This window comes from Heterodontus francisci, chromosome 35 (genome assembly GCF_036365525.1).
Source record: "Heterodontus francisci isolate sHetFra1 chromosome 35, sHetFra1.hap1, whole genome shotgun sequence".
Lineage (NCBI taxonomy): Eukaryota > Metazoa > Chordata > Chondrichthyes > Heterodontiformes > Heterodontidae > Heterodontus > Heterodontus francisci.
This window is the reverse complement of record NC_090405.1, coordinates 46,820,019-46,843,734: the sequence shown is the minus strand read 5'-3', so window position 1 is coordinate 46,843,734 and position 23,716 is coordinate 46,820,019. Positions and strand designations below refer to the sequence as shown.

Here is a 23,716-nt window from a genome sequence, read left to right as displayed (position 1 = left end):
ATAGTTTAGCTTCAACCTCACAAGGGTACCTCTCAGTCCCAGCAGAATGTTTCAGTGTCTAACTATAGCTATCATCGCCACCTTGTTTAATGAAATTGCCAGGTTGAGCAATCTTGTATTGTGAGCTTCTAAGTTTTGCAGGCCTCTTCAATTCATTTTACACTGCGTGTTTCCAACCTGAAGTCAGAGGAGATCTTTATCCTGATGAAGAAAGGCAACTCTGTTTCTCTCTCCACAGATGCTGCCTGACCGGCTGAGTATTTCCCGGACATTCTGCTTTTATTTCAGATTTCCAGCTTCCGCAGAATTTTGCTTTTATCTTTATCCTGATTGTGTGGAGCGGTTTCAAGGTCGACAGTAATAACTTGCGCTTATTTAGTGCTTTTAACATAGTAAAATGTCTCAAGGTGTTTCCCAGAAGTGTTATCAGACACCAAGCCATATAACTCCGGGAAACTCCAACTGCTACCCTCCAGACTCATCAACAACAACAGCAACTTGCATTTATATAGAGCCTTTAACAGAGTAAAATGTCCCAAGGCACTTCATGGGGATAAAATTCGACACCAAGCCACACAAGGAGGTATTAGGACAGGTGACCGGAAGCCTGGTCAAAGAAGTCATTTTTAAAGGAGCGTTTTAAAGGAGGAGAGAGAGGCAGAAAGGTTAAAGGAGGGAATTCCAGAGTTAGGGCCTTAAATAGCTGACGTCCACCAATGGTGGAAAGAGGAAAGTAGGCGAAGAGACCAGAATTTGAAGAACACGGCATTCTTGGAGCATTGTCGGGTTGGAGATGGTTAGAGAGATTACTCCAACCAGTGCACTCATTAACACACTTATGAATCAGATAAGGAAAGATCTAAGCTGCATGATTTAAATTTAGGTTCAATTTGTCTCCCAGTCTGCTCTATAAGTCTGTTGCGCAAACAGGCATTCAGTACTCATCAAAATCCTTAACCTCCATAAGTCTAGGCAATGGGTATTGGCAGGTGTCTCATCCGTAGAAGGCACTATAACAAAGCTCACTCAGTGTACAATATCCAGTAAGAACACTGAATAGTGATTAGGAGCCCAGTCTGCTTTTCCTTCCCTCTGCCCCACCCCTTTATTCCAGGAAAACTGAGACCGTCACTAGTCTATAGCTTCAACCCAGGTCTGGCAAACCCAACACAGAAGTGGGTGGGGGAAGGGGAAAAGGAACACATCCAATTTGTTCTGGAGCACACTCCTCCAGACAGCCCTTGAGGAAAACAGCCCCTCGCTATGTCGCCGCCGACTTGTTTTCTGTTTGTTTTCTTGGAAAACGGAGAAGGAAAGAGAGAACGGCTTCAAGCAGCAGCTGGACGGTGGGGCTACTGATCACTCACTGATTGCTGAATGGGGTTTTCAGTCTTTGCTAAACATTTCAACAACCACAAACATCCACAAACATAACTTTGAGTCTGCTCCATTGAAAAACTAGTTTTATTAATTTTGGCCATGCACTGTCTTCATTTTGCATGCTATTTTACTGGAGACCCACATCAGTCACCCTCATTAATCAACTTTTAAATAGCTTGAACATTAAAAAAAAAATTGTGAGCTTTTTTTTATGAATTTTGTACCCAAAGTAAATGACATTAATGACGGGGAGTGGAACCATTTATTTTTTGGACAATTTTGGCAACAAAACCTCCCAAAGCGCTTACAGCCAATGAAGTTGTTTTGGCAGCGTAGTCACTGTTGCAATGTAGGAGGCACAGCAGCCAATTTGTGCACAGCAAGCTCCCACAAACAGCAACGTGACAATGACCAGTGGCGCAGTGGTTAGCACCGCAGCCTCACAGCTCCGGGGACCCGGGTTCAATTCTGGGTATTGCCTGTGTGGAGTTTGCAAGTTCTCCCTGTGTCTGTGTGGGTTTCCTCCGGGTGCTCCGGTTTCCTCCCACAAGCCAAAAGACTTGCAGGTTGGTAGGTAAATTGGCCATTATAAATTGCCCCTAGTATAGGTAGGTGGTAGGGAAATATAGGGACAGGTGGGGATGTGGTAGGAAATTGGAATTAGTGCAGGATTAGTATAAATGGGTGGTTGATGGTCGGCACAGACTCGGTGGGCCAAAGGGCTTGTTTCAGTGCTGTATCTCTAAAAAAAAAAAATCTGTTTATTAGTGATGCTGGATAAATGTTGGTCCAGGACAAACACCCTTGCTTTTCTTCAAAATAGTGCCCGGGATCTTTTACCTCCACCTGAGAGGACAGGGAGAGCATTTTAGCATGTCACCCAATAGATAGCCCCTCTGACAGTGAAACACTCCCTCAGTACTGCACTGGAGTGTCAGCCTACATCACTGCACTGCACTACAACATGGTGCTCTATTCCTGCAGGGCTTGAAAGCACCACATTCAGACTCAAGAGACAGGAGTGCTATCCACTGAGGCAAATTGAGACAGCGAGAGAAAGTTTCCTAGTGTGTCAGACGATGCAGTTTAAGGTCCAGCGCTACTACATGGGCTGGTTCTCTAACTCAGTTCAGGATCCATGGCACCAAAAATTATGGATTCAATTAACAGTACGCTAATTTTTTGTGTTTCTTTTTTTCTACACTCAGGAAGAAGTGCTGCGAGGGTTACAGATTTGTGCTTGGCCAGTGCTTTCCTGAAGGTAAGTTGTCCAGCGTTGGTGGAGGTCCCTCAGCACTTGCATGGTTAAGGGAGCTAAAATTTATTTTTTGTTGGAAGAATGGTTGTTTCCCTTTAAGTTTGTGCCCCCTACCACCACCACCACCCCGCCCCCCGTCCCCCCACCCCATCAGATTGATGGTGAGTTCCTGAGACAAGAGGAGGCCATTCAGCCCCTCGAGCCTGTTCCTCCACTCAATGACTTCATGGCTGATCTGTATCTTAACTCCGTCCACCTGCCTTGGCTCCATATCCCTTACCACCCTCGGTTAGCAGAAATCTATTAATCTCAGATTTAAAATTATTATCTGAGCCTTTTTCATAGGAGAGACTTCCACACTTCTACTACCCTTTGTGTGAGTAAGTGTTTCCTAACTTCTCTCCTGAAGAGCCTGACTCTGATTTGATGGTTAAGTCTCCTTGTCCTCGACAGCAGCGGTAAAAAGGTATCTAACCTAGCAAATCCTTTCAAAATCTTAAAAACCTCAATTAAATCATCCCTTAACCTTCTATATTCCAAGTAACACAAGCCTAGTTTATGTAATCTCTCCTCATAATGTAACATTTGGAGCTTTGGTGATATTCTAGTAAATCTGCATTGCAATCCTCCAGAGCCACTTTCTAAAGTGTGATGCCCAGAACAGTGCACAGTATTCCAGATGTGGTCTAACCAGGGCTTTGTATAGTTATAGTAAAACTTCCTCCCCTTTATATTCCAGCTCTCTAGTTATAACGCCTCACATTCATTCGCCTTTCCAATTTTCTTTTGTACTTGGGAGGTATACTGTTTTTTTAAGTACAGGCGAAATAAACCATGTAATGTATTATTCTGCTGCTCTGGTGTAACAGAGTCTAATTAAAGCGCATCCTAAGGTTCTTTCATTCATCCTTCGGCTACAACAACAACTTGCATTTATACATCGCCTTTAGGGTCGTTAAACGTCCAAAAGGTGCTTCATGGGAATATAAATCAGACAAAAACTGACACACATCCAAAGAAGGAGAGATTAGGACAGATGAGCAAATGTCTGGTCCAGAGGTGGGTTTTAAGCAGTGCCTTGAAGGAAGAGAGCGAGGTGGAGAGGCTAAAAGGTTTCAGCAGGGAATTCCAGAGCTGACGGACTAGACAGCTGAAGGAACAGACACCAATGGTGGGATGAAGGGAGCAGAGGATGTACAAGAGGCCAATGGTGTAAGATCGCAAGGTTCTTGGAGGGTTGTAGGGCTGGAGAAGGCTACAGAGATAGGGAGCGGTGAGGGCATGTAGCAATTTGAACTCAAGAATCAGCATTTTAAAATCAAGAAACTAGTGGACTGGCAGCCAGTGTAGGCTTGCAAGCACAGGGGTGATGGGTGAGCTCGTGGACTGAGAGCCAGTTTACGCTTGCAAGCACAGGGGTGATGGGTGAGCTTGTGGACTGGGAGCCAGCATAGGCTTACAAGCACAGGAGCGATGAGTGAGCGGGAAATGGTGCCAGTTAGGATACCAACGACAGAGCTTTTGATGAGTTTACGTTTATGGAGGGTGGAAGATGGGAAGCTGGCCAGGAGAGTGTTGGAATAGTCAAGTCTGCAAGTAAGAAAGGCTGGGATAAGGGTTTCAGCAGCAGGTGGCGTGAGGCAAGGGTGGAGACAGATGATATTACGGAGGTGGAAAGAGGCGGTCCTTGTGGTGGAATGGATATGGGGTCAGAAGTTCACCTCGGGGTCAAATCAGCAGGCTTTTTTTTTACATTTCAGGCTTTGCATTTCAGAGCGATCTTGCAGCATGTTTTGAATAGGTCAGCACATTAAGCATATCGGAAATACTCCGTGCAAATGGTGCAAAAAGAGATTGAAATCAAAGCCAGAAAAATGTTGGCATCTTGATGTTGCTCGGGTTTGGATCGAGATCGACTCGGCTTTATCGAAGGCTGCTCCAGCTGTTCCTTTAGAACGACCTGTGTGGCTCGGAGAGAAACAACTACACTCGCAGGAAACATTAATAATTTCCTTGGAAAAGCAGCGAGTCTGGGGTTTTATGTTCCTTTCATGCATCATTAGAATTTCTTTACCCCTGAGCTCAGCATCTCCTTTTCAAAATGAGGCAAGTTCTCTGAGCAACGGAGATCTATTTTCCACAGAAAGTTACAGACATCACAAAAAATTTACAGCACAGAAACAGGCCATTCGGCCCAACCACTCTATGCCAGTGTTTATGCTCCACGCAGGCCTCCTCCCAATCCTCTTTGTCTCACCCTATCGGCATATTCGCATATTCTTCTATTCCTTTCCCCTTCATGTGCTAATCCAGCTTCCCCTTATAATCTAAGATTGGGAAAGGTCAGTGAAAATCACTATTGTGGCTTTTAAATTATTGCACATGTTCAAGCTTCTACTACAAGTGATGAGGCAGTAGATAATGACCATAAAATATTACGTTATAGGGAGGATTTTAACTATTGACGGTCATGTTTCAGCCAACTGACACCAGCAGTTTTGTAAGGACATAAGAAATAGGAGGAAGAACAGGCCATTCGGCCCCTCAAACCTGGTCCACCATTCAATAAAATCATGGCTGCTCTTCTACCCCAACTTCATTTGCCTGCACTATCCCCATATCTCTTAATATGCAAAAATCCATCGATCCCAGTCTTGAATATAGCCAATGACTGAGCACCCAGAGCCCTCGAGGGTACAGAATTCCAAAGACTCACAACCCTCGGAGTGAAGTGACTTCATCTCATCTCAGTCCTAAATGGCCAACCCCTTATCTGGCACTATGATTCCCTACTTCTAGAATCTCCAGCCAGAATAAACAGCCTCTTGGCATCGCGAAGAATGTTACACATTTCCCGAGATCACCTCTTATTCTTTTAAACTACAGAGAATGTAGGCCCATTCTACTCAATCTCTGCTCATAAGACAGCCCTCTCATCCCAGCAATCAAACTAGTGAACCTTTTTTGCATCCAATTCAAGGCAAGTATGTCCTTCCTTCGGTAAGGAGACAAAAAACTGTACACGGTACTCAAGGTGTGGTCTCACCAAAGCCCTGTACAATTGCAGCAAGGACTACCTTACTCTAATACTCCAAACCCCTTGTAATAAAGACGAACACACCATTCGCTGTCCTAATTGCTTGCTGTACTTGTATGTTAATTTCTGTGATCAGTGTATAAGGACTCCAAATCCCTTTGCACAGCAACATTTACAATTCTCTCATATTTTAAAAAAATATTCTACTTTTCCATTTTTTTCAATCAAAGTTGACAATGTCACACTTCCCCACATTATATTCCATCAGCCATCTTCTTGTTCAATCACTTATCCAGTGTATATCTCTGTGAGTCCTCCTCTTCATACTGACTTTCCCACCTACCTTTGAATCATCAGCAAACTTAAAAACATTATACTTGGTTCTCTCATCTAAGTCATTGATATAGATTGCAAATAACTGAGGCCCAAGCACTGATCCTTGCTGCAATCCACTCGTTACACCCTGCCAGCCCAAAAATGACTCATTTATTCCTAATGTGTTTTCTGTCTGTTAACCAATCCTCAATCCAGACTGATATATTACCCCCAATTCCACGAGGCCTAACCTTGTGTAATAATCTCTTGTGTGGCACCTTATCGAGTGCCTTCTGAAAATCCAAATATACTATATCCACTGATTCCTCCCCTTATCTACATCCTCAATAAACTCGAATAGTCAAACACAATTTTCCATTCATAAAACTGTGTTTACTCTGCCTAAACCTTTTGAATTACATCAATATCTCTTCTGCACATTCTTCTCCATGTTTAACGAGATAGCATGAGCAAGATGATTGTGGCTGAAGTAAGATAATAACAGAAGTCAAACCAGCCAAAACTGACAAGCCCCGAGGAAAAGCCAGAATCCTTCTGTTTAGAGAAGGCAGATTGCAAGCTTCAGCTGAAATTTGGGTCTAAATTTGGCTTTACACATTGCCATCCGAAGTTTAAAATTCTTGGCTGACCTTTATGAAATGCGATTTCATAGGAGAATTATTACTACAATGGAACACACAACGTTGAATTAACCATTAGTTTTTTTTATCAAACACTATATTTGTCAAGTATTTCCAGTAATTGGCGAGACACGGATATCTTTTGTGAGAAAGTTGTTCAATTCATCCATCATTGGCAGTGAAGTCCAGTTGAAGTAGGAAGAGTAACATGTGGCATCGCATAGGTTTTAAACATTGGGATGTTTGTTCTGGTATTTATAGTTCACCAAGTAGTTTGCTATCATAGACTTGCTTTGAAGTTTCTTTAGCTTTTTAAAGAGTCACTGATTTCCATATCTAAAGACTTCCAGCTAAATATTATTACTCTGTATCATTGGCTTGAAAGTTATTATGCAAGTTCCAGAACAAGATTCTGAAATGTTGAAATGACCGTGTTCAACAGCCTTCAGAGACTACTGGAAAATCGGACAATCCAAACTAAATTCCAGTTCATCAGTCACCACTCTAACATGTACAGTTCTCATGGTTCATTCTGTAAACACATGCAATTTTTCAGGCAAAAGAGGTCCAAACGGGGATGACGTCAGGAAGCACTTCTTCACACAAAGGGTAATGGAAATCTGGAACTCTCGTCCCTTCCAAAAGCTGTTGAGGCTGGAGGTCGATTGAAAATTGCAAAACAGAGATAGATTTTTGTTAGGTGTTAAGGGGAGTAAGGTGGGTAAAATTATGATTTGAAAGGTGGAACAGGCTTGAGGGGCTAAATGGCTCGGTTCTGTTCCTATGTTCCCATCAGCTTATCAACATGGCGTTTAATTCTGCTGCTTTGGCCCTTGTGGTTAATGCAACTGACCAAATCATTGCCTGCGGACACTGAAGTGTTAACAGAAAGGGAGGGAACTTCAACCACTCGCGAGGAAGATCCAGAATTTCCTTCCATGAGCAGTTGCCAGTCAGGCGATGCTTTTGAAGTACATAAGAGAATAAGAAATAGGAGTGGGAGTAGGCCATATGGTCCCTTGAGCCTGCTCTTTCATTCAGTAGGAGATGGCTGATATTCTACCTCAACTCCACTTTCCCACCCTATCCCTGGATTCCCTCTGTGTTCAAAAATCTATCGATCTCAGTCTTGAATGTACTCAACGACTGAGCATCCACAACCCTCTGGGGTAGAGAATTCCAACCCCTCTGAGGGAAGAAATTTCTTCTCATTTCAGTCCTAAATGACCGGCTCCTTATCAAGAGATTAACTCTCCATCTTGTATGTCCACTCAAAGCCTAGCGGTTGTTGGGACTAAATTTTACCAACCTGAGGACCTGCTACAAAATGCACCACGTTTACTAGAAATATATTACTGTTAGAAAGAAAATGAAATGAACTTTATTTGATTGAACTTCTCAGAGACATATGTAAGAAAGAGGGAAAAAGGATGAAGAAACACAATTTTACAAAACCTGGTTTGCTGAGTGACAAATGCTGCCATGTATGTAATTCAGGAATAAGTTGCAACTGGTCACGTACCAGGTTTTATACTAGCTAAACAGAAAGTTGGGGATACTTTAGGAGCAAATGTCATTTTCAGCAAGACTGTTAAGTCATTGAAACATGTTTAACTTTGAATATTTATCAAAATCTATTTACCCATTTCCATTCAAAGTTGTTGTTATTCGCAGGGAGTGACAATTGCAGATCTAATTAGGATCAAGCAAACTTAAGTGATGGAGACTGGTGCTGGTGATTTTGAGAGAGGTGTGCATATGGCACACATAACTCACTGGGTCAGAAGGAAGCAACTACTTGCATTTATCAATGTGCCTTGAATGTAGAAAAACATCCCAAGCGTTTTATGGAGGCATAAGAAAAAGACAGATGCTGAGCCAAAGAAGGAGAAGTGAGGAGCTGACCAAAAGTGTGGCCAAATATGTGAGTTTTAGGAGGGTCTTAAAGGAGGCGGGGAGGTGGAGAGATGGATGGGTGTAGGGAAGGAATTCCAGAGTGTGGGACCTCGATCACTGAAGGCGCAGAAGCCAATGGTCGGGTGAGGTAAGAAGAGATGCTAAGAGGCCAGATACAGAGGAACGCGGGATATTGTGAGCCGAGTCAAAAAGAAAAAGCATTCGTAAGGGCTGGAAGGCTAGGGACAGATGAATCCCTTGAGGAATATAAAGACAGTAGAAAGAAACTTAAGCAAGGAGTCAGGAGGGCTAAAAGGGGTCATGAAAAGTCATTGGCAAACAGGATTAAGGATAATCCCAAGGCTTTTTATACATATATAAAGAGCAAGAGGGTAACTAGGGAAAGGGTTGGCCCGCTCAAGGACAGAGAAGGGAATCTATGTGTGGAGCCAGAGGAAATGGGTGAGGTACTAAATGAGTACTTTGCATCAGTATTCCCCAAAGAGAAGGACTTGGTGGATGATGACCATAGGGAAGGGAGTGTAGATAGTCTCAGTCATCTCATTATCAAAAAGGAGGAGGTGTTGGGTGTCTTGCAAAGCATTAAGGTAGATAAGTCCCCAGGGCCTGATGGGATCTACCCCAGAATACTAAGGGAGGCAAGGGAAGAAATTGCTGGGGCCTTGACAGAAATCTTTGCATCCTCATTGGCTACAGGTGAGGTCCCAGAGGACTGGAGAATAGCCAATGTTGTTCCTTTGTTTAAGAAGGGTAGCAAGGCTAATCCAGGAAATTATAGGCCGGTGAGCCTTACATCAGTGGTAGGGAAATTATTAGAGAGGATTCTTTGGGACAGGATTTACTCCCATTTGGAAACAAACAAACTTATTAGTGAGAGGCAGCATGGTTTTGTGAAGGGGAGGTCGTGTCTCACTAATTTGATTGAGTTTTTTGAGGAAGTGACAAAGATGATTGATGAAGGAAGGGCAGTGGATGTTATCTATATGGACTTCAGTAAAGCCTTTGACAAGGTCCCTCATGGCAGACTGGTACAAAAGGTGAAGTCACACAGGATCAGAGGTGAGCTGGCAAGATGGATACAGAACTGGCTCTGTCAGAGAAGACAGAGGGTAGCAGTGGAAGGGTGCTTTTCTGAATGGAGGGATGTGACTAGTGGTGTTCCACAGGGATCAGTGCTGGGACCTTTGCTCTTTGTAGTATATATAAATGATTTGGAGGCAAATGTAGCTGGTCTGATTAGTAAGTTTGCGGACGACACAAAGGTTGGTGGAGTTGCGGATAGTGATGAGGATTGTCAGAGGATACAGCAGGATATAGATCGTTTGGAGACTTGGGCAGAGAAATGACAGATGGAGTTTAATCCGGACAAATGTGAGGTAATGCATTTTGGAAGATCTAATGCAGGTGGGAAGTATACAGTAAATGGCAGAACCCTTAGGAGTACTGACAGGCAGAGAGATCTGGGCGTACAGGTCCACAGGTCACTGAAAGTGGCAACGCAAGTGGATAAGGTAGTCAAGAAGGCATACGGCATGCTTGCCTTCATCGGTCGGGGCACAGAGTATAAAAATTGGCAAGTCATGCTGCAGCTGTACAGAACTTTAGTTAAGCCACACTTAGAATATTGCGTGCAATTCTGGTCGCCACACTACCAGAAGGACGTGGAGGCTTTGGAGAGGGTAGAGAAGAGGTTTACCAGGATGTTGCCTGGTCTGGAGGGCATTAGCTATGAGGAGAGGTTGGATAAACTCGGATTGTTTTCACTGGAACGACGGAGGTGGAGGGGTGACATGATAGAGGTTTACAAAGTTATGAGCGGCACGGACAGAGTGGATAGTCAGAAGCTTTTTCCCAGGGTGGAAGAGTCAGTTACTAGGGGACATAGGTTTAAGGTGAGAGGGGAAAAGTTTAGAGGGGATGTGCGAGGCAAGTTCTTTACACAGAGGGTGGTGAGTGCCTGGAACTTGCTGCCGGGGGAGGTGGTGGAAGCAGGAACGATAATGACGTTTAAGAGGCATCTTGACAAATACATGAATAGGAAGGGAATAGAGGGAAATGGGCCCCGGAAGTGCAGAAGGTGTTAGTTTAGGCAGGCATCAAGATCGGCGCAGGCTTGGAGGGCCGAATGGCCTGTTCCTGTGCTGTACTGTTCTTTGTTCTTTGAATAGAGAATTCAAAGTGCAGGGTGAAAAAAAGACTTGCATTTATCTAGGGCCTTTCACAACAACCAGACGTCTCAAAGTGCCTTACAGCCAATGAAATACTTTTTAAAGTATAATCACAGTTGCAATGCAGGGAACATGACAGCCGGTATGCATACAGAAAACTCCCACAAACAGCAATGTGAGAATGACCAGACGATCTGTTTTTGGAATGTTGATTGAAGGATAAATATTAGCCAGGCCAAGGACACCGGGGATAACTCCCCTGCTCTTCTTCAAAAGAGTACCATGGGATCTTTTACATCCACCTTAGATAGTTGGTAGATGAAGACTCGGTTTAATGTCTCACCCAAATGGCAGCACCTCCAACAGTGCCGCACTCCCACACTGCTGCATTGGAGTGCCAAGCTTGATTTTTGTGCTAAAGAGTGTGCAAGACAAAACATTAGTGCAGAGGTTCATTATTCTGTCATTAACACTCCCTCTGCACTAATGTTTTGTCTTTCACCACACCATTAGCACACTCTCTTTGCCTTTGCACCATGACCTCCTTGTCAGTTCATCTCTCCGTCCCTCTGTCCTATCACACACCTTCCCTTTTGTTCTCTTCCCCCCTCCCCCCACCCCACCCCACCCCACCCCCGCTTTACTCCCTTAAAACCAATTACATTTCTAACCTTTGCCAGTTCTGATGAAGGGTCACAGACCTGAAACATTAACTCTGCTTCTCTCTCCACAGATGCTGCCAGACCTGCTGAGTATTTCCAGCATTTCTTGTTTTTATTTCACATTCCCGGCATCTGCAGTATTTTGCTTTTACTTTAGTGTTCAGGGGTGATGACAGGAAGCACTTCTTCACACCAAGGGTCGTGGAAGTCTGGAACTCTCTCCCCCAAAAAGCTGCTGAGGGGAGGTTGGCAGGGAAAGGGGTGCGGGGACGGGTTGGGATCAACTGAAAATTTCAAAACTGAGATGGATAGATTTTTGTTAGGTGAGGGCATTAAAAATTATGGAATCAAGGTGGGAAGATGGAGTTAAGATACAGATTAGCCTAATCTAATTAAATGGCTCGAGGGGATGAATGGCCTACTCTTGTCCCTGTAAGCCACTTATGTCGAATAGCTGCATTGCTATCTTCCCTTAAACCACTAGGTGGGGCTGCTCACTGTTGTCACATCATTGAAGTGAACACTGCTGTTCGAAATGACCAGTCACACTCCTACTGTCATGTAAAACATTGTATTAAAAAAAAATCATTTCCCATGTCATAAGTCAATATTGGACAAAGCCAAGGTGTCAGATTACAGTCATGAAATGTGAACTACACTTTGGAAGGAGTAATGTGACATGGAAGTATTCAATGAATGGCCTGACACTGGGAAGTTCCGAGGAACAAAGAGACCTTGGCGTGTTTGTCCATAGACCTCTGAAGGCAGAAGGGCAGGTTAATAGGGTGGTGAAAAAGGCATATGGGACACTTGCCTTTATCAATCGAGGCATAGATTACAAAAACAGGGAAGTCATGTTGGAGTTGTATAGAACTTTGGTAAGGCCACAGCTGGAGTACTGTGTGCAATTCTAGTCGCTACCTTATAGGAAGGATGTGATTGCACTGGAGGGGGTGCAGAGGCGATTCACCAGGATGTTGCCTGGGATGGAACATCTAAGCTATGAAGAGAGGTTGGATAGGCTTGGGTTGTTTTCGCTGGAGCAGAGAAGACTGAGGGGTGACCTGATCGAGGTGTACAAGATTATGAGGGGCATGGACAGGTTGGATAGGGAGCAGCTGTTCCCCTTAGTTGAAGGGTCAGTTACGAGGGGACACAAGTTTAAGGTGAGGGGCGGGAGGTTTAAGGGGGATTTGAGGAAGGACATTTTTACCCAGAGGGTGGTGACGGTCTGGAAAGCACTGCCTGGGAGGGTGGTAGAGGCGGGTTGCCTCACATCCTTTAAAAAGTACCTGGATGAGCACTTGGCACATCATAACATTCAAGGCTATGGGCCAAGTGCTGGTAAATGGGATTAGGTAGACAGGTCAGGTGTCTTTAATGTATCGGTGCAGACTCGATGGGCCGAAGGGCCTCTTCTGCACTGTATTATTCTGTGATTCTGTGAACACTGCATCACACTGAAAATGGAAAAATGTGCAAGAGTGACGAAAATGAAAGCATTGCCATCCCATAATATATTGCTAGAACAAAGCTCTCTACTGAAAGACTGCGCCTGCATCGTGTTCTCTCAATGTCCAGCAACAGAAAGCCGATGAAATGTCAGGGTTTAATGGCATTTCCCACACACACGTGAGATCTCAGTCTTGAGATGGAGCATCATGTGATCATGGCATCAAAAAGCTCTTACCTTCCGCAGAAGAGTAGGTTGCCAAGAGGAATTGGAAACCAAAACCCAGAATGGCTCTTAGTAATATTTTCACTTTGAATTATTAATTGATGGTTAGATTTCATAAACTATTAAGCATGAATCATCCAACAAGAGTTGCAGTATGAAAAAAAGAACTTGCATTTCTATAGTGCATTTCACAACCTCAGAATGCCCCAACGTGCTTTGCAGCCAATAAAGTACTTTTGAAATGTCGTCATTTGCACACAGCAAGCTCCCACAAACAGCAAAGAGTTAGATGATCAGATAATGTGATTTAGTGGTGTTAGACAAGGGGAGGACTCCCTTGCTCTTCTTCAAATAGTGCGGTGACATCTTTTATGTCCAGATGAGAGGGCAGAAGGGGCCTCGGTTTAAAGTCTCCTCCAAAACACTCCCTGAAATGTCATCAAAGAGATCTCCACGTGTACAAGTACCTGTTACAACCGAAATGTACAACTAACCAGAGCTTTGTTTAAAATTTGTACTACATAGGGTGCCTCATATAGACTGGGGTGGGAGGAGAAGGGTAGGAGGGACAGCGGAGGAGGGGGGAAGGGGGAGGGGGGTTGCTGGTTGGTGTTCCAAGTAAAAATTGTGTTGAAGTCCCAATGACATCATTGGGCCGTGACTTCAGTGTATTAAGTTGACCCCCATCTGCCTGCCCAGGCCTGAAATGTCCCTGGTTAAAATGGCGTTGGGGATACATTGGGAACAGAGCGTGAATCCACCACCATGACTGCCAATCACTGCGTTAAAATCAGTCCTGTAGGCTCGAGGCCACTTTCTGGAGGCTACAATGGGTTATTTACATCTTCTTTGGGCCTCCTTATCTCGAGAGACAATGGGTAAGCGCCTGGAGGTGGTCAGTGGTTTGTGAAGCAGCACCTGGAGTGGCTATAAAGGCCAATTCTGGAGTGACAGGCTCTTCCACAGGTGCTGCAGAGAAATTTGTTTGTCGGGGCTGTTGCACAGTTGGCTCTCCCCTTGCGCCTCTGTCTTTTTTCCTGCCAACTACTAAGTCTCTTCGACTCGCCACAATTTAGCCCCGTCTTTATGGCTGCCCGCCAGCTCTGGCGAATGCTGGCAACTGACTCCCACGACTTGTGATCAATGTCACACGATTTCATGTCGCGTTTGCAGACGTCTTTATAGCGGAGACATGGACGGCCGGTGGGTCTGATACCAGTGGCGAGCTCGCTGTACAATGTGTCTTTGGGGATCCTGCCATCTTCCATGCGGCTCACATGGCCAAGCCATCTCAAGCGCCGCTGACTCAGTAGTGTGTATAAGCTGGGGGTGTTGGCCGCTTCAAGGACTTCTGTGTTGGAGATATAGTCCTGCCACCTGATGCCAAGTATTCTCCAAAGGCAGCGAAGATGGAATGAATTGAGACGTCGCTCTTGGTTGGCATACGTTGTCCAGGCCTCGCTGCCGTAGAGCAAGGTACTGAGGACACAGGCCTGATACACTTGGACTTTTGTGTTCCGTGTCAGTGCGCCATTTTCCCACACTCTCTTGGCCAGTCTGGACATAGCAGTGGAAGCCTTACCCATGCGCTTGTTGATTTCTGCATCTAGAGACAGGTTACTGGTGATAGTTGAGCCTAGGTAGGTGAACTCTTGAACCACTTCCAGAGCGTGGTCGCCAATATTGATGGATGGAGCATTTCTGACGTCCTGCCCCATGATGTTCGTTTTCTTGAGGCTGATGGTTAGGCCAAATTCATTGCAGGCAGACGCAAACCTGTCGATGAGACTCTGCAGGCACTCTTCAGTGTGAGATGTTAAAGCAGCATCGTCAGCAAAGAGGAGTTCTCTGATGAGGACTTTCCGTACTTTGGACTTCGCTCTTAGACGGGCATGGTTGAACAACCTGCCCCCTGATCTTGTGTGGAGGAAAATTCCTTCTTCAGAGGATTTGAACGCATGTGAAAGCAGCAGGGAGAAGAAAATCCCAAAAAGTGTGGGTGCGAGAACACAGCCCTGTTTCACGCCACTCAGGATAGGAAAGGGCTCTGATGAGGAGCCACCATGTTGAATTGTGCTTTTCATATTGTCATGGAATGAGGTGATGATACTTAGTAGCTTTGGTGGACATCCGATCTTTTCTAGTAGTCTGAAGAGACCACGTCTGCTGACGAGGTCAAAGGCTTTGGTGAGATCAATGAAAGCAATGTAGAGGGGCATCTGTTGTTCACGGCATTTCTCCTGTATCTGACGAAGGGAGAACAGCATGTCAATGGTCGATCTCTCTGCACGAAAGCCACACTGTGCCTCAGGGTAGACGCGCTCGGCCAGCTTCTGGAGCCTGTTCAGAGCGACTCGAGCAAAGACTTTCCCCACTATGCTGAGCAGGGAGATTCCACGGTAGTTGTTGCAGTCACCGCGGTCACCTTTGTTTTTATAGAGGGTGATGATGTTGGCATCGCGCATGTCCTGGGGTACTGCTCCCTCGTCCCAGCACAGGCATAGCAGTTCATGTAGTGCTGAGAGTATAGCAGGCTTGGCACTCTTGGCACTCTTGATTATTTACATACACGAAGGGAATTTCCATACTTTTGGGACCCTCCTAAATTTTGACTTGACATAAGTCAGAGTGGGAATATCAGTAAATCCTTTTGCTTTTTGTGGTTTCATCTCTTGTTTTATTTCAGTGGCATGCAGGCACAATGGTGTGACATAAAGAAAATAGCTTTTTAATGAGGAGGAACTACTACTCTCACGCAGACACATACACAAATTCTTTCACCCCCCCCCCCCACCCCCACCAAATCACGCTCATAATTGCTTAATTGCTGTCAGAAGTCACTGAGCTTATGCGAATGGGGAGCTTCCTTAACCAGACACATTTGTGCTTTGGTTATCAAACCACCACACGGAGCCGTACACTGAAAAACTATTGTTGTGGGCAGGTGTGGAACGTTTTTTTTCAGAAAAGATGCAGCTGGGAACGACATTAAAGTTCAAGGAGGAAACAATTCAATCTACAGCGGGGGTGAGATAACAGGAGGTTGTTTATTGCACAAAGGGATATCTGTCGTGTAAGTTACAACAAATCATTGTGACGGTGCATAGATCAAAAGGTGGCAATGGGAGGAGGTGGTGGCCCTTATTCATCATTTGTCTGCATTTTCAAAGCAATCTAGATTTTCTGCCAGCAATTTTACATCACATAAACACTTGGGTCTTTAAGGAAGTGTTTGGGTTTATTTGCCTTTTTGTTTGCACAATGATTACATTGATAAATAGCATTGCCTACTCATATTGTGAAGCTGCTTCTAATCGCATTTGATCGTTGACCCTGTTGGAAGAGATTAAAGTCACTGGTAGCCGCAACTGGGAAAGTTCTCTGCATTGCGGTGATTTTAAAATTTTCCTCCTTGTCTTCGAATCCCTCCATGGCCTTCCCACTCCCTTTCCCTGTCAACCTGCTCCAGCCCTGCAACCCACGAGATCTCTGTACTCCTGCAACTCTGGCTTCTTTCACTTTCCCCGATTTTCATCGCTCCACCATTTTTGGCCATGTCTTCAGCTGCCTGGGCCTTCAAATCTGGAATTGCTTCCCCGAACCTCTCCGCCTCTCTGCATAATGCTCTCCTCCTTCAAAAAGCTCCTTGAAGCCTACCACTTTGATCAAGCTTTTGGTCACCTGTCCTAATATTTCCGTATGTGACTCGGTGTCAAATTTTATTTGCTAACGTTCCTGTGAAGCACCTTGGGACGTTTTCCTTCGTTAAAGGCAGTATATAAATGCAAAGTTATTGTTGTACTTCCACGCACAGTTGCTACTAAGTTGCGACTGTGACTTCCAGGCTTTAGCCTGTGACAAAACATTAAGGTGACAGCCTTGGCTCACTCTTGCCTCTGAGTCAGAAGGTTGTGTAGGTTCAAGACCCCACTCCACAGTCTTAAACACATAATCCAGGATGACACTTCAGTGCAGTACTCAGGGAGTGCTGCATTGCCGGAGGTGCGGTCTTTTGGATGAGATGTTAAACCGGGGGCTCTCACAGCACTATTTGAAGAACAGGGGAGTTCTCCCTTGTGTCCTGGTCAATATTTATCCCACAATTTTTGTGCAATGTTACTTCGCACCAGGAGCATTCTCCTCCCTGTTTGTTATGCACGTTTATAATATGGCTGTTAGAAGGTTAAAGGTGGTATAATAAATGCCAGAAGTTGTTGGTATTATCATCATTTTGGACTTCTAGTATATACCATATTGTGCTGTACAAAAATGGGAGACTATGGGTTGCATTTTATTCTGGCTGCAGGGGTCCCGACGGCAGACCTGAAGGTGGGTGGAGACCCCGCCTCAGCTCTCACAGACCCCCGAAGCCATTTAATGGTAGGTATTCAATTAAAGCCAGCCTTTTGGGACTCTGTCCCTTTAAGGGATGAGTTCCCACCTCTGGAGCTGTCGACCAATCGGAAGGAAGGCAGCTCTGCAGTACCGAGGACACGGAGACTCCAGGACAGGTGAGTGGGGCCGGGATCGCCAGGGATATTCCGGCAGGCCCCGGCGAAAGGGTGGGGGTGGTGTGTTAGTGAGGGTGGTGGGGTGTCTTTCCAGGGAATGGTGATTGCCACTGGAAGGGGGGGGGGGGCCTTCCAGGGGCCCTGGATTGCCCCCATAGGAGGGAATCCCCCAACCTCCTTAGCGGCCCACCAGTCTTTACCTGGAAGCATCTCCCTGCGACGGGGGGGGCCTCCACCTTCCACAAAATTCAGGTGGAGGCAGGAAGATGCCCTTAAGTGGCCATTAACTGGTCACTTAAGGGCTTCAATTGGCCTGGGGCGCAAGGCCTTCCCCATCCCAGACAAAATGACGGTGTGGCCTGGGCAACGTTGGGAATGGTGCCCCCTGCCATTTTGTTCACCTCCCCGCCTCCGCGCCCATCTAAGGGTAGAACAAAATTCTGCCCGATGCTTTTTGCCTTCACTGCCACACATCTGGATCAAATTCAACTGTTCGAAAACTCTTTTCAATAGTATGTGAAGTGAGTGTGGAACTGCAGTGCTCCATGCATGGTCCAGAGCTTCCAGCCCTCCTTGGAAGTAATCCTGAAGGTTTCAACACGTGACTGTCCAGCTCCAATCAGTGAAAGAACCTTTTTTCCACAGCTAATAAGTTCATAACTAAGAAATGTAAGTGTTCAAAGAAGTTGTTCATGCTGTATCTGTGTCTTTAATTCCTGGAGACTCCAGGGCAATTCTGGAGACCATGGTGACCCTAAGATGGGCTGGCAGCCATTTTGTAACCTAGGATACTTATAAGTAGCCTTCACTAAATAAGCTGCCCCGTGCATGCGTGGGACGCCATCCACAGTTCAACAGCTCTCGTGTGGCAAGATGAATCAATAGGCTGCAGCAGCTCAGTTGGAAATTGGCTCCACCTATAGAGCCATCTGGAGCACAGGCTGAGCAATTACCTGTACATGAAGAAGAAAGAAAGAAAGATAGACTTGCATGTGTCGAGTGCCTTTCTTGATGTCCCAAAGCACTACGCAACTAATGAAATACTTTTGCAGGAAACACAGCAGTCAATTTGCACACAGCAAGCTCCCGCAAAAATCATGAGATAATGGCCAGATAATGTGTTATTTAGTGATGTTACTTCAGGGATAGATATTGGCCAAGACATCGGGCAGAACCCCCCGACAGTTCTTTGAAATAATGCCATATCTTTTACATTCACCATTCATTCCTGAGAGGGCAGTCAGGGCCTTGGTTTAACACTTCTTCTAAAAGATAACACTACCAACAGTGCTGCATTCCCTCAGTACTGCACGGGAATGTCAGCCTGGATTTTATGCTCAAATCCCTGAAGTGGGATTTGAACCCACAACTTTCTGACTTATGGGCGACAGTGCTACTCATTGAGCCATGGCTAACACCTAATTACCAATCCATATGCAATATAGCACCAGCCACGGGGCACAGGCAATGAATCAGTCAGTCCCAGTGTTACTGTATTGAGTTCTTTTGAGATGTAGCTTGAGATTTGATTCACGTAAGGAAACACAAAAAATAAAACATCTGGAATGTCTGTATAAAAGAGTGAGGCAGATAGAAATTCGGGTTGTATTCTTTGACAACCATTTGATGAGTAACCCTGATTTAGAATTATAGTTAGAATTAGAACATTACAGTGCAGTACAGGCCCTTCGGCCCTCGATGTTGCGCCGACCTGTGAAACCATCTGACCTACACTATTCCATTTTCATCCATATGTCTATCCAATGACCACTTAAATGCCCTTAAAGTTGGCGAGTCTACCACTGTTGCAGGCAGGGCGTTCCACGCCCCTACTACTCTCTGAGTAAAGAAACTACCTCTGACATCTGTCCTATATCTATCACCCCTCAACTTAAAGCTATGTCCCCTCGTGTTTGCCATCAACATCCGAGGAAAAAGACTCTCACTATCCACCCTATCTAACCCTCTGATTATTTTATATGTCTCTATTAAGTCACCTCTCCTCCTCCTTCTCTCCAACGAAAACAACCTCAAGTCCCTCAGCCTTTCCTCGTACGACCTTCCCGCCATACCAGGCAACATCCTAGTAAATCTCCTCTGCAGTTAATGCAAAATTTTACTATGTTTAATCGCTGTCAGTCCTTTGTGACATAGTTTCATATCTTGTAGCTCTCGAAGCCTGTTAATCTTTAACTATGCTACAGTGATAATGTAGGGTCAAGGAAAGAGGTCACAAATTCATTGACAGAATGTTACTCCACTCCTGTAGGGCCAACTCTGGTTCTCTCCCATTTGTGCTTCTCATTGTTGAGGAATATTTTCTAGACATTTGTAGTTAGTTTATGAATTAAATATTCACTTTGCACAGTGAATGCTGACTTGGTGAAAGTATTCGAGTAGGAATTAAACATGCTCTGGCTCAATGGGGAGTTGAGATGTGTCATCCTAGAGCACAGGCATGAGGGAGATAACAAAAATTCTGCATCAAATCTGAACAAGTGCCCAAATGATAAACTCAAAGGCGCTCAGGAACATTTACAAATCACTGGTTAGGCCCCAGCTGGAGTACTGTGTTAAATTCTGGGTGCCACACTTTAGGAAGTATGTCAAGGCCTTTGCGAGGATGCAGAACAGATTTACAGGATGGTTGCTGCAATGAGAAACCTCAGTTACATGGAGAGACTAGAAAAGCTGAGGTTCTCTTGAGAGCAGAGACTTTTGAGGAGATTCTCTTGAGGAGATTCGAGAGAGATGTTCAAAATTAGGAACCGTTTTGATAGAGCAAGTAAAGAGAAACTGTTTCCAGGACAGAAAGGTTAATAATCAATTTAAGGAGGGTAGCATAAGAAAAAGGCAACACGAGGAAACTTTTTTTTGACACAGCAAGTTGTTGTGATCTGGAACGCATTGCCTGAAAGGTGGGGAGGTGAAGTGAAAACAGGTTAAATAATAATGTTGAAAGAAGAATTGGATGAATTTTTGAAGGGAAAAATCTAACAGGGCTAAGGGAAAAGAGCAGGAGAATGGGATTAATTGGAAAGTTTCAACAAAGAGCCTGTGCAAATATGACAGGCTGAATGGCCTCACCTGTGCTGCATCGTTCTATGACTCAAAGTAGCTTTATCTTCAAAGTCCTCTTCCCTCACCCCAATCATGGCTGTATAGTCACCAGCCTCCCCTCCCTCCCCCATTGGGAGATACACATTCATAAACTGAGTAAACGAGTGGGTAAGAAGGTTGCAGGAAAATGCAGAGAAAAGTGGACTACAGTTGTGAGAGTCAAACAGGAATGGAAAAAGGTCAAGGCAAGAAGGCAGGAGCCGAAATGGGAACTCGACACACAGATCATAATTTATGACAGTCCATGAATGGAAAATGCTGCTTGGTAAGCTGGATGTCCTTGTTTCCAGCACTACATTGGAAGCATTCCATTGAACTGTTCTCTGCCAGAAGCACATTAGCGTGTGAAACTTCAAGCTGTCTTCCTAGTCCTGTCATGCAATTAAATGATTGCATAATATGTGAGTTTACATTGGTAATAGGTAAAGGCAAGTATTTGTCAGTGTTGACACATTATGAACTCTGTTCACCTATTGATTTTTCCCCTCCTCTCTGCTGTTTCATGAAACATAATCCCACTCCGTCGTCTCATTGCCAGCTGTAAACTTTATCTTAGTAAATCTAAACAACCCAGCAGTCTTGCTTTGCGTGAGCACTCACTTAGCACCTCGACACTTGCATGCTTGAGCCATGGGAGCGGTCGAAACCGCTACTCGCTTGTGTGTGGTGAATTCCAACAATTCCCCCCTTGAGCTGCTGGGTAGGTGGTTGCTGCTGTGATAGAAAGGCTGACTTGCCACATCTTTCTCCAATCCAGCCTGATTTGCATCTACCCAGTCTGAACTAGCCTACTAGGCATCGGATTCAGGAAACCGCTGCGCTCTGTTGAGAATTGCTTCAGGAGAAATAAAGAAACAGTGAATGATCGGGCAGATTTTGTAGCACCATTCACAGGCCAAGGAATGAAAAAGAAATTGGCTCCTTGCCAATTAACTTTTCCTATGGCCCTGTAAGACTTTTGTCCCTCCAAGAATTCATCCAATTCTCTTTTCAATATTATTATTGAACCTGCTTCCACCTCGCCACCCCACCAAGGGTCACTGACCTGAAACGCTAACTCTGCTTCTCTCTCCACAGATGCTGCCAGACCTGCTGAGTATTTCTAGCATTTCATGTTTTTATCACCACCCCACCACCTCAGTTAACATTTCATTGGTGTTTCTTCAGCAGAGTGAGCCTCACAGCTTTGGTTCAGTTCCCTGTGGCTCTGTTGGGAGCATGCTCACTCTGAGTCATGAAGGCTATGGGTGCTGAACCTCATTAGTAGATCTGAGCAGGGAATCCAGCCTAATGATCTGGTGCAGTGCTGCACTGTCAGAAGTTCTGTCTTTCAAATACAAACTAAATTAGGGCCCAGCCTACCCTCTCGGGCAGAAGTAAAATAAGGGACTAATTCAAAGAACAGCAGCTGAGTTCAGGCCAATATTTATCCTTTTACCAACATCACTAAGAGATTATCTGGTCATTTATAACTTTGGTGTTTGTAAGAGCTTGCTATGCACAAATTGGCTGCTGTGTTTTCTACATTGCAACATTGGCTACACTTCATAAGTACCTCATTGGCTGTAGAAGCTTTGGAAAGTCCTGAGGTCATGAAAGGCACTATATAAATGCAAGTTCTTTCCTTCTTTCTGTGGGGCTTTGGGAGGAAAAGTTGACTGGAGAGAAATTCCTTTGTCACGCAACTCAAGCCAACTCCATGCCAATTGACTAATGATTGGAAATGTTTGTGTGGTGGACTGTCCCTCTCGATGTACAGATAAAGGTAGTGTCAATGTAATGGTCGGGGATAAAGGCAAACATGGGAACCCTTTTTGCAAGTTGTAGTTCTGTCAGGGAGGTCTAGAAAAAACTTAAGGGGGACCAAGGCCACGATTGAGTTTGTTCACAAATGTGTAGATAGCTCAGCAGTGAATTTGTAAAATGTTCTATGGATGGTTTCATACATGCCTACCTGTTTGCCATTATTTCAGTTTTAATGAATGGTTTTAACAATGCCCGCACATTCATGACTGCTTCTGCTGGCTTGAATTTAAGATGGGTGCTATGATTTGATCACAGTTTTTACAGTTTCCTCACTAAGCTCCTCATTGCGGCACTCGTATTCATTTTACCAATTTCTCCATGAGTTACTATGAGAACTGCTCCTGCCTCATTCATCAATCAATATTATGTGCTGTATTCCACCTTGTTCTCTGGCAGGTGATCCTTCTCTCACCTTTACTCTCCAGCTTTTCTTGTCGTTATTTTGTTGTGATTACATTGCTTATTGCTTCTATAAACTTTCTTCTCTGTTATAGTATTTACAGCACAGAAATAAGCCATTCAGCCTAACAAGTCAATGTTAGTGTTTATGCTCCATGTGAGCATCATCGCACTTTTCTTAATCTAACACCATTAATATATTCCACTATTCCTTTCTCTTTCATGAGCTTATATGGTTTCCCCTTAAATGCATCTATGCTGTTTAACTCAACTACTCTATTTGGTAGCAAGTTCCACATTTCCTCTTGTTTCTCCCAAGCTCCAATAGTCCCATATTCCTTCCCTTTTTGTTGCATCCCTGTTGTGTTGAAATGCAACCCTGAGTAGCCATTTCCTACTCGAGCATATCAAAAAAAGAAATGCCGGAAATACTCAGCAGGTCTGGCAGCATCTGTGGAGAGAGAAGCAGAGTTAACATTTCAGGTCAGTGACCCTTCTTCAGAACTGACAAATATTAGAAATGTAAAAGATTTTAAGCAAGTAAAGCGGGGGCTGGGGCAAGAGATAACAAAAGAGGTGTTAAGAGGACAAGGTCACAGAGAATAACTGACCAGACGGTCATGGAGCAAAGGCAAAGAGTATGTTAATGGTGTGCTGAAAGACAAAGCATTAGTACAGAGAGGGTGTGAATAGACTGTAAAGCACAAAGCACTCCAAGCACAAACATAAAAAAAATTTTTAAACCAGAAACAGTGGGTCGGCACAGTAGTATTTGTCAGTTCTGAAGAAGGGTCACTGACCTGAAATGTTAACTCTGCTTCTCT

The 23,716-nt window shown here is 44.6% G+C and overlaps 1 protein-coding gene across 4 annotated transcripts in view; it reads left to right on the top strand.

Moving 5' to 3' along the window:
* Positions 1-23,716, top strand: part of LOC137350656 (collagen and calcium-binding EGF domain-containing protein 1-like) — a 159,911-nt gene that overhangs the window by 102,568 nt on the left and 33,627 nt on the right. For all 4 annotated transcript variants that reach the window (XM_068015460.1, XM_068015459.1, XM_068015461.1 and 1 more), the window contains exon 3: positions 2,589-2,641. In XM_068015460.1, coding sequence (XP_067871561.1) covers positions 2,589-2,641 — 53 coding nt within the window. The remainder of the gene's footprint in view (positions 1-2,588; positions 2,642-23,716) is intronic.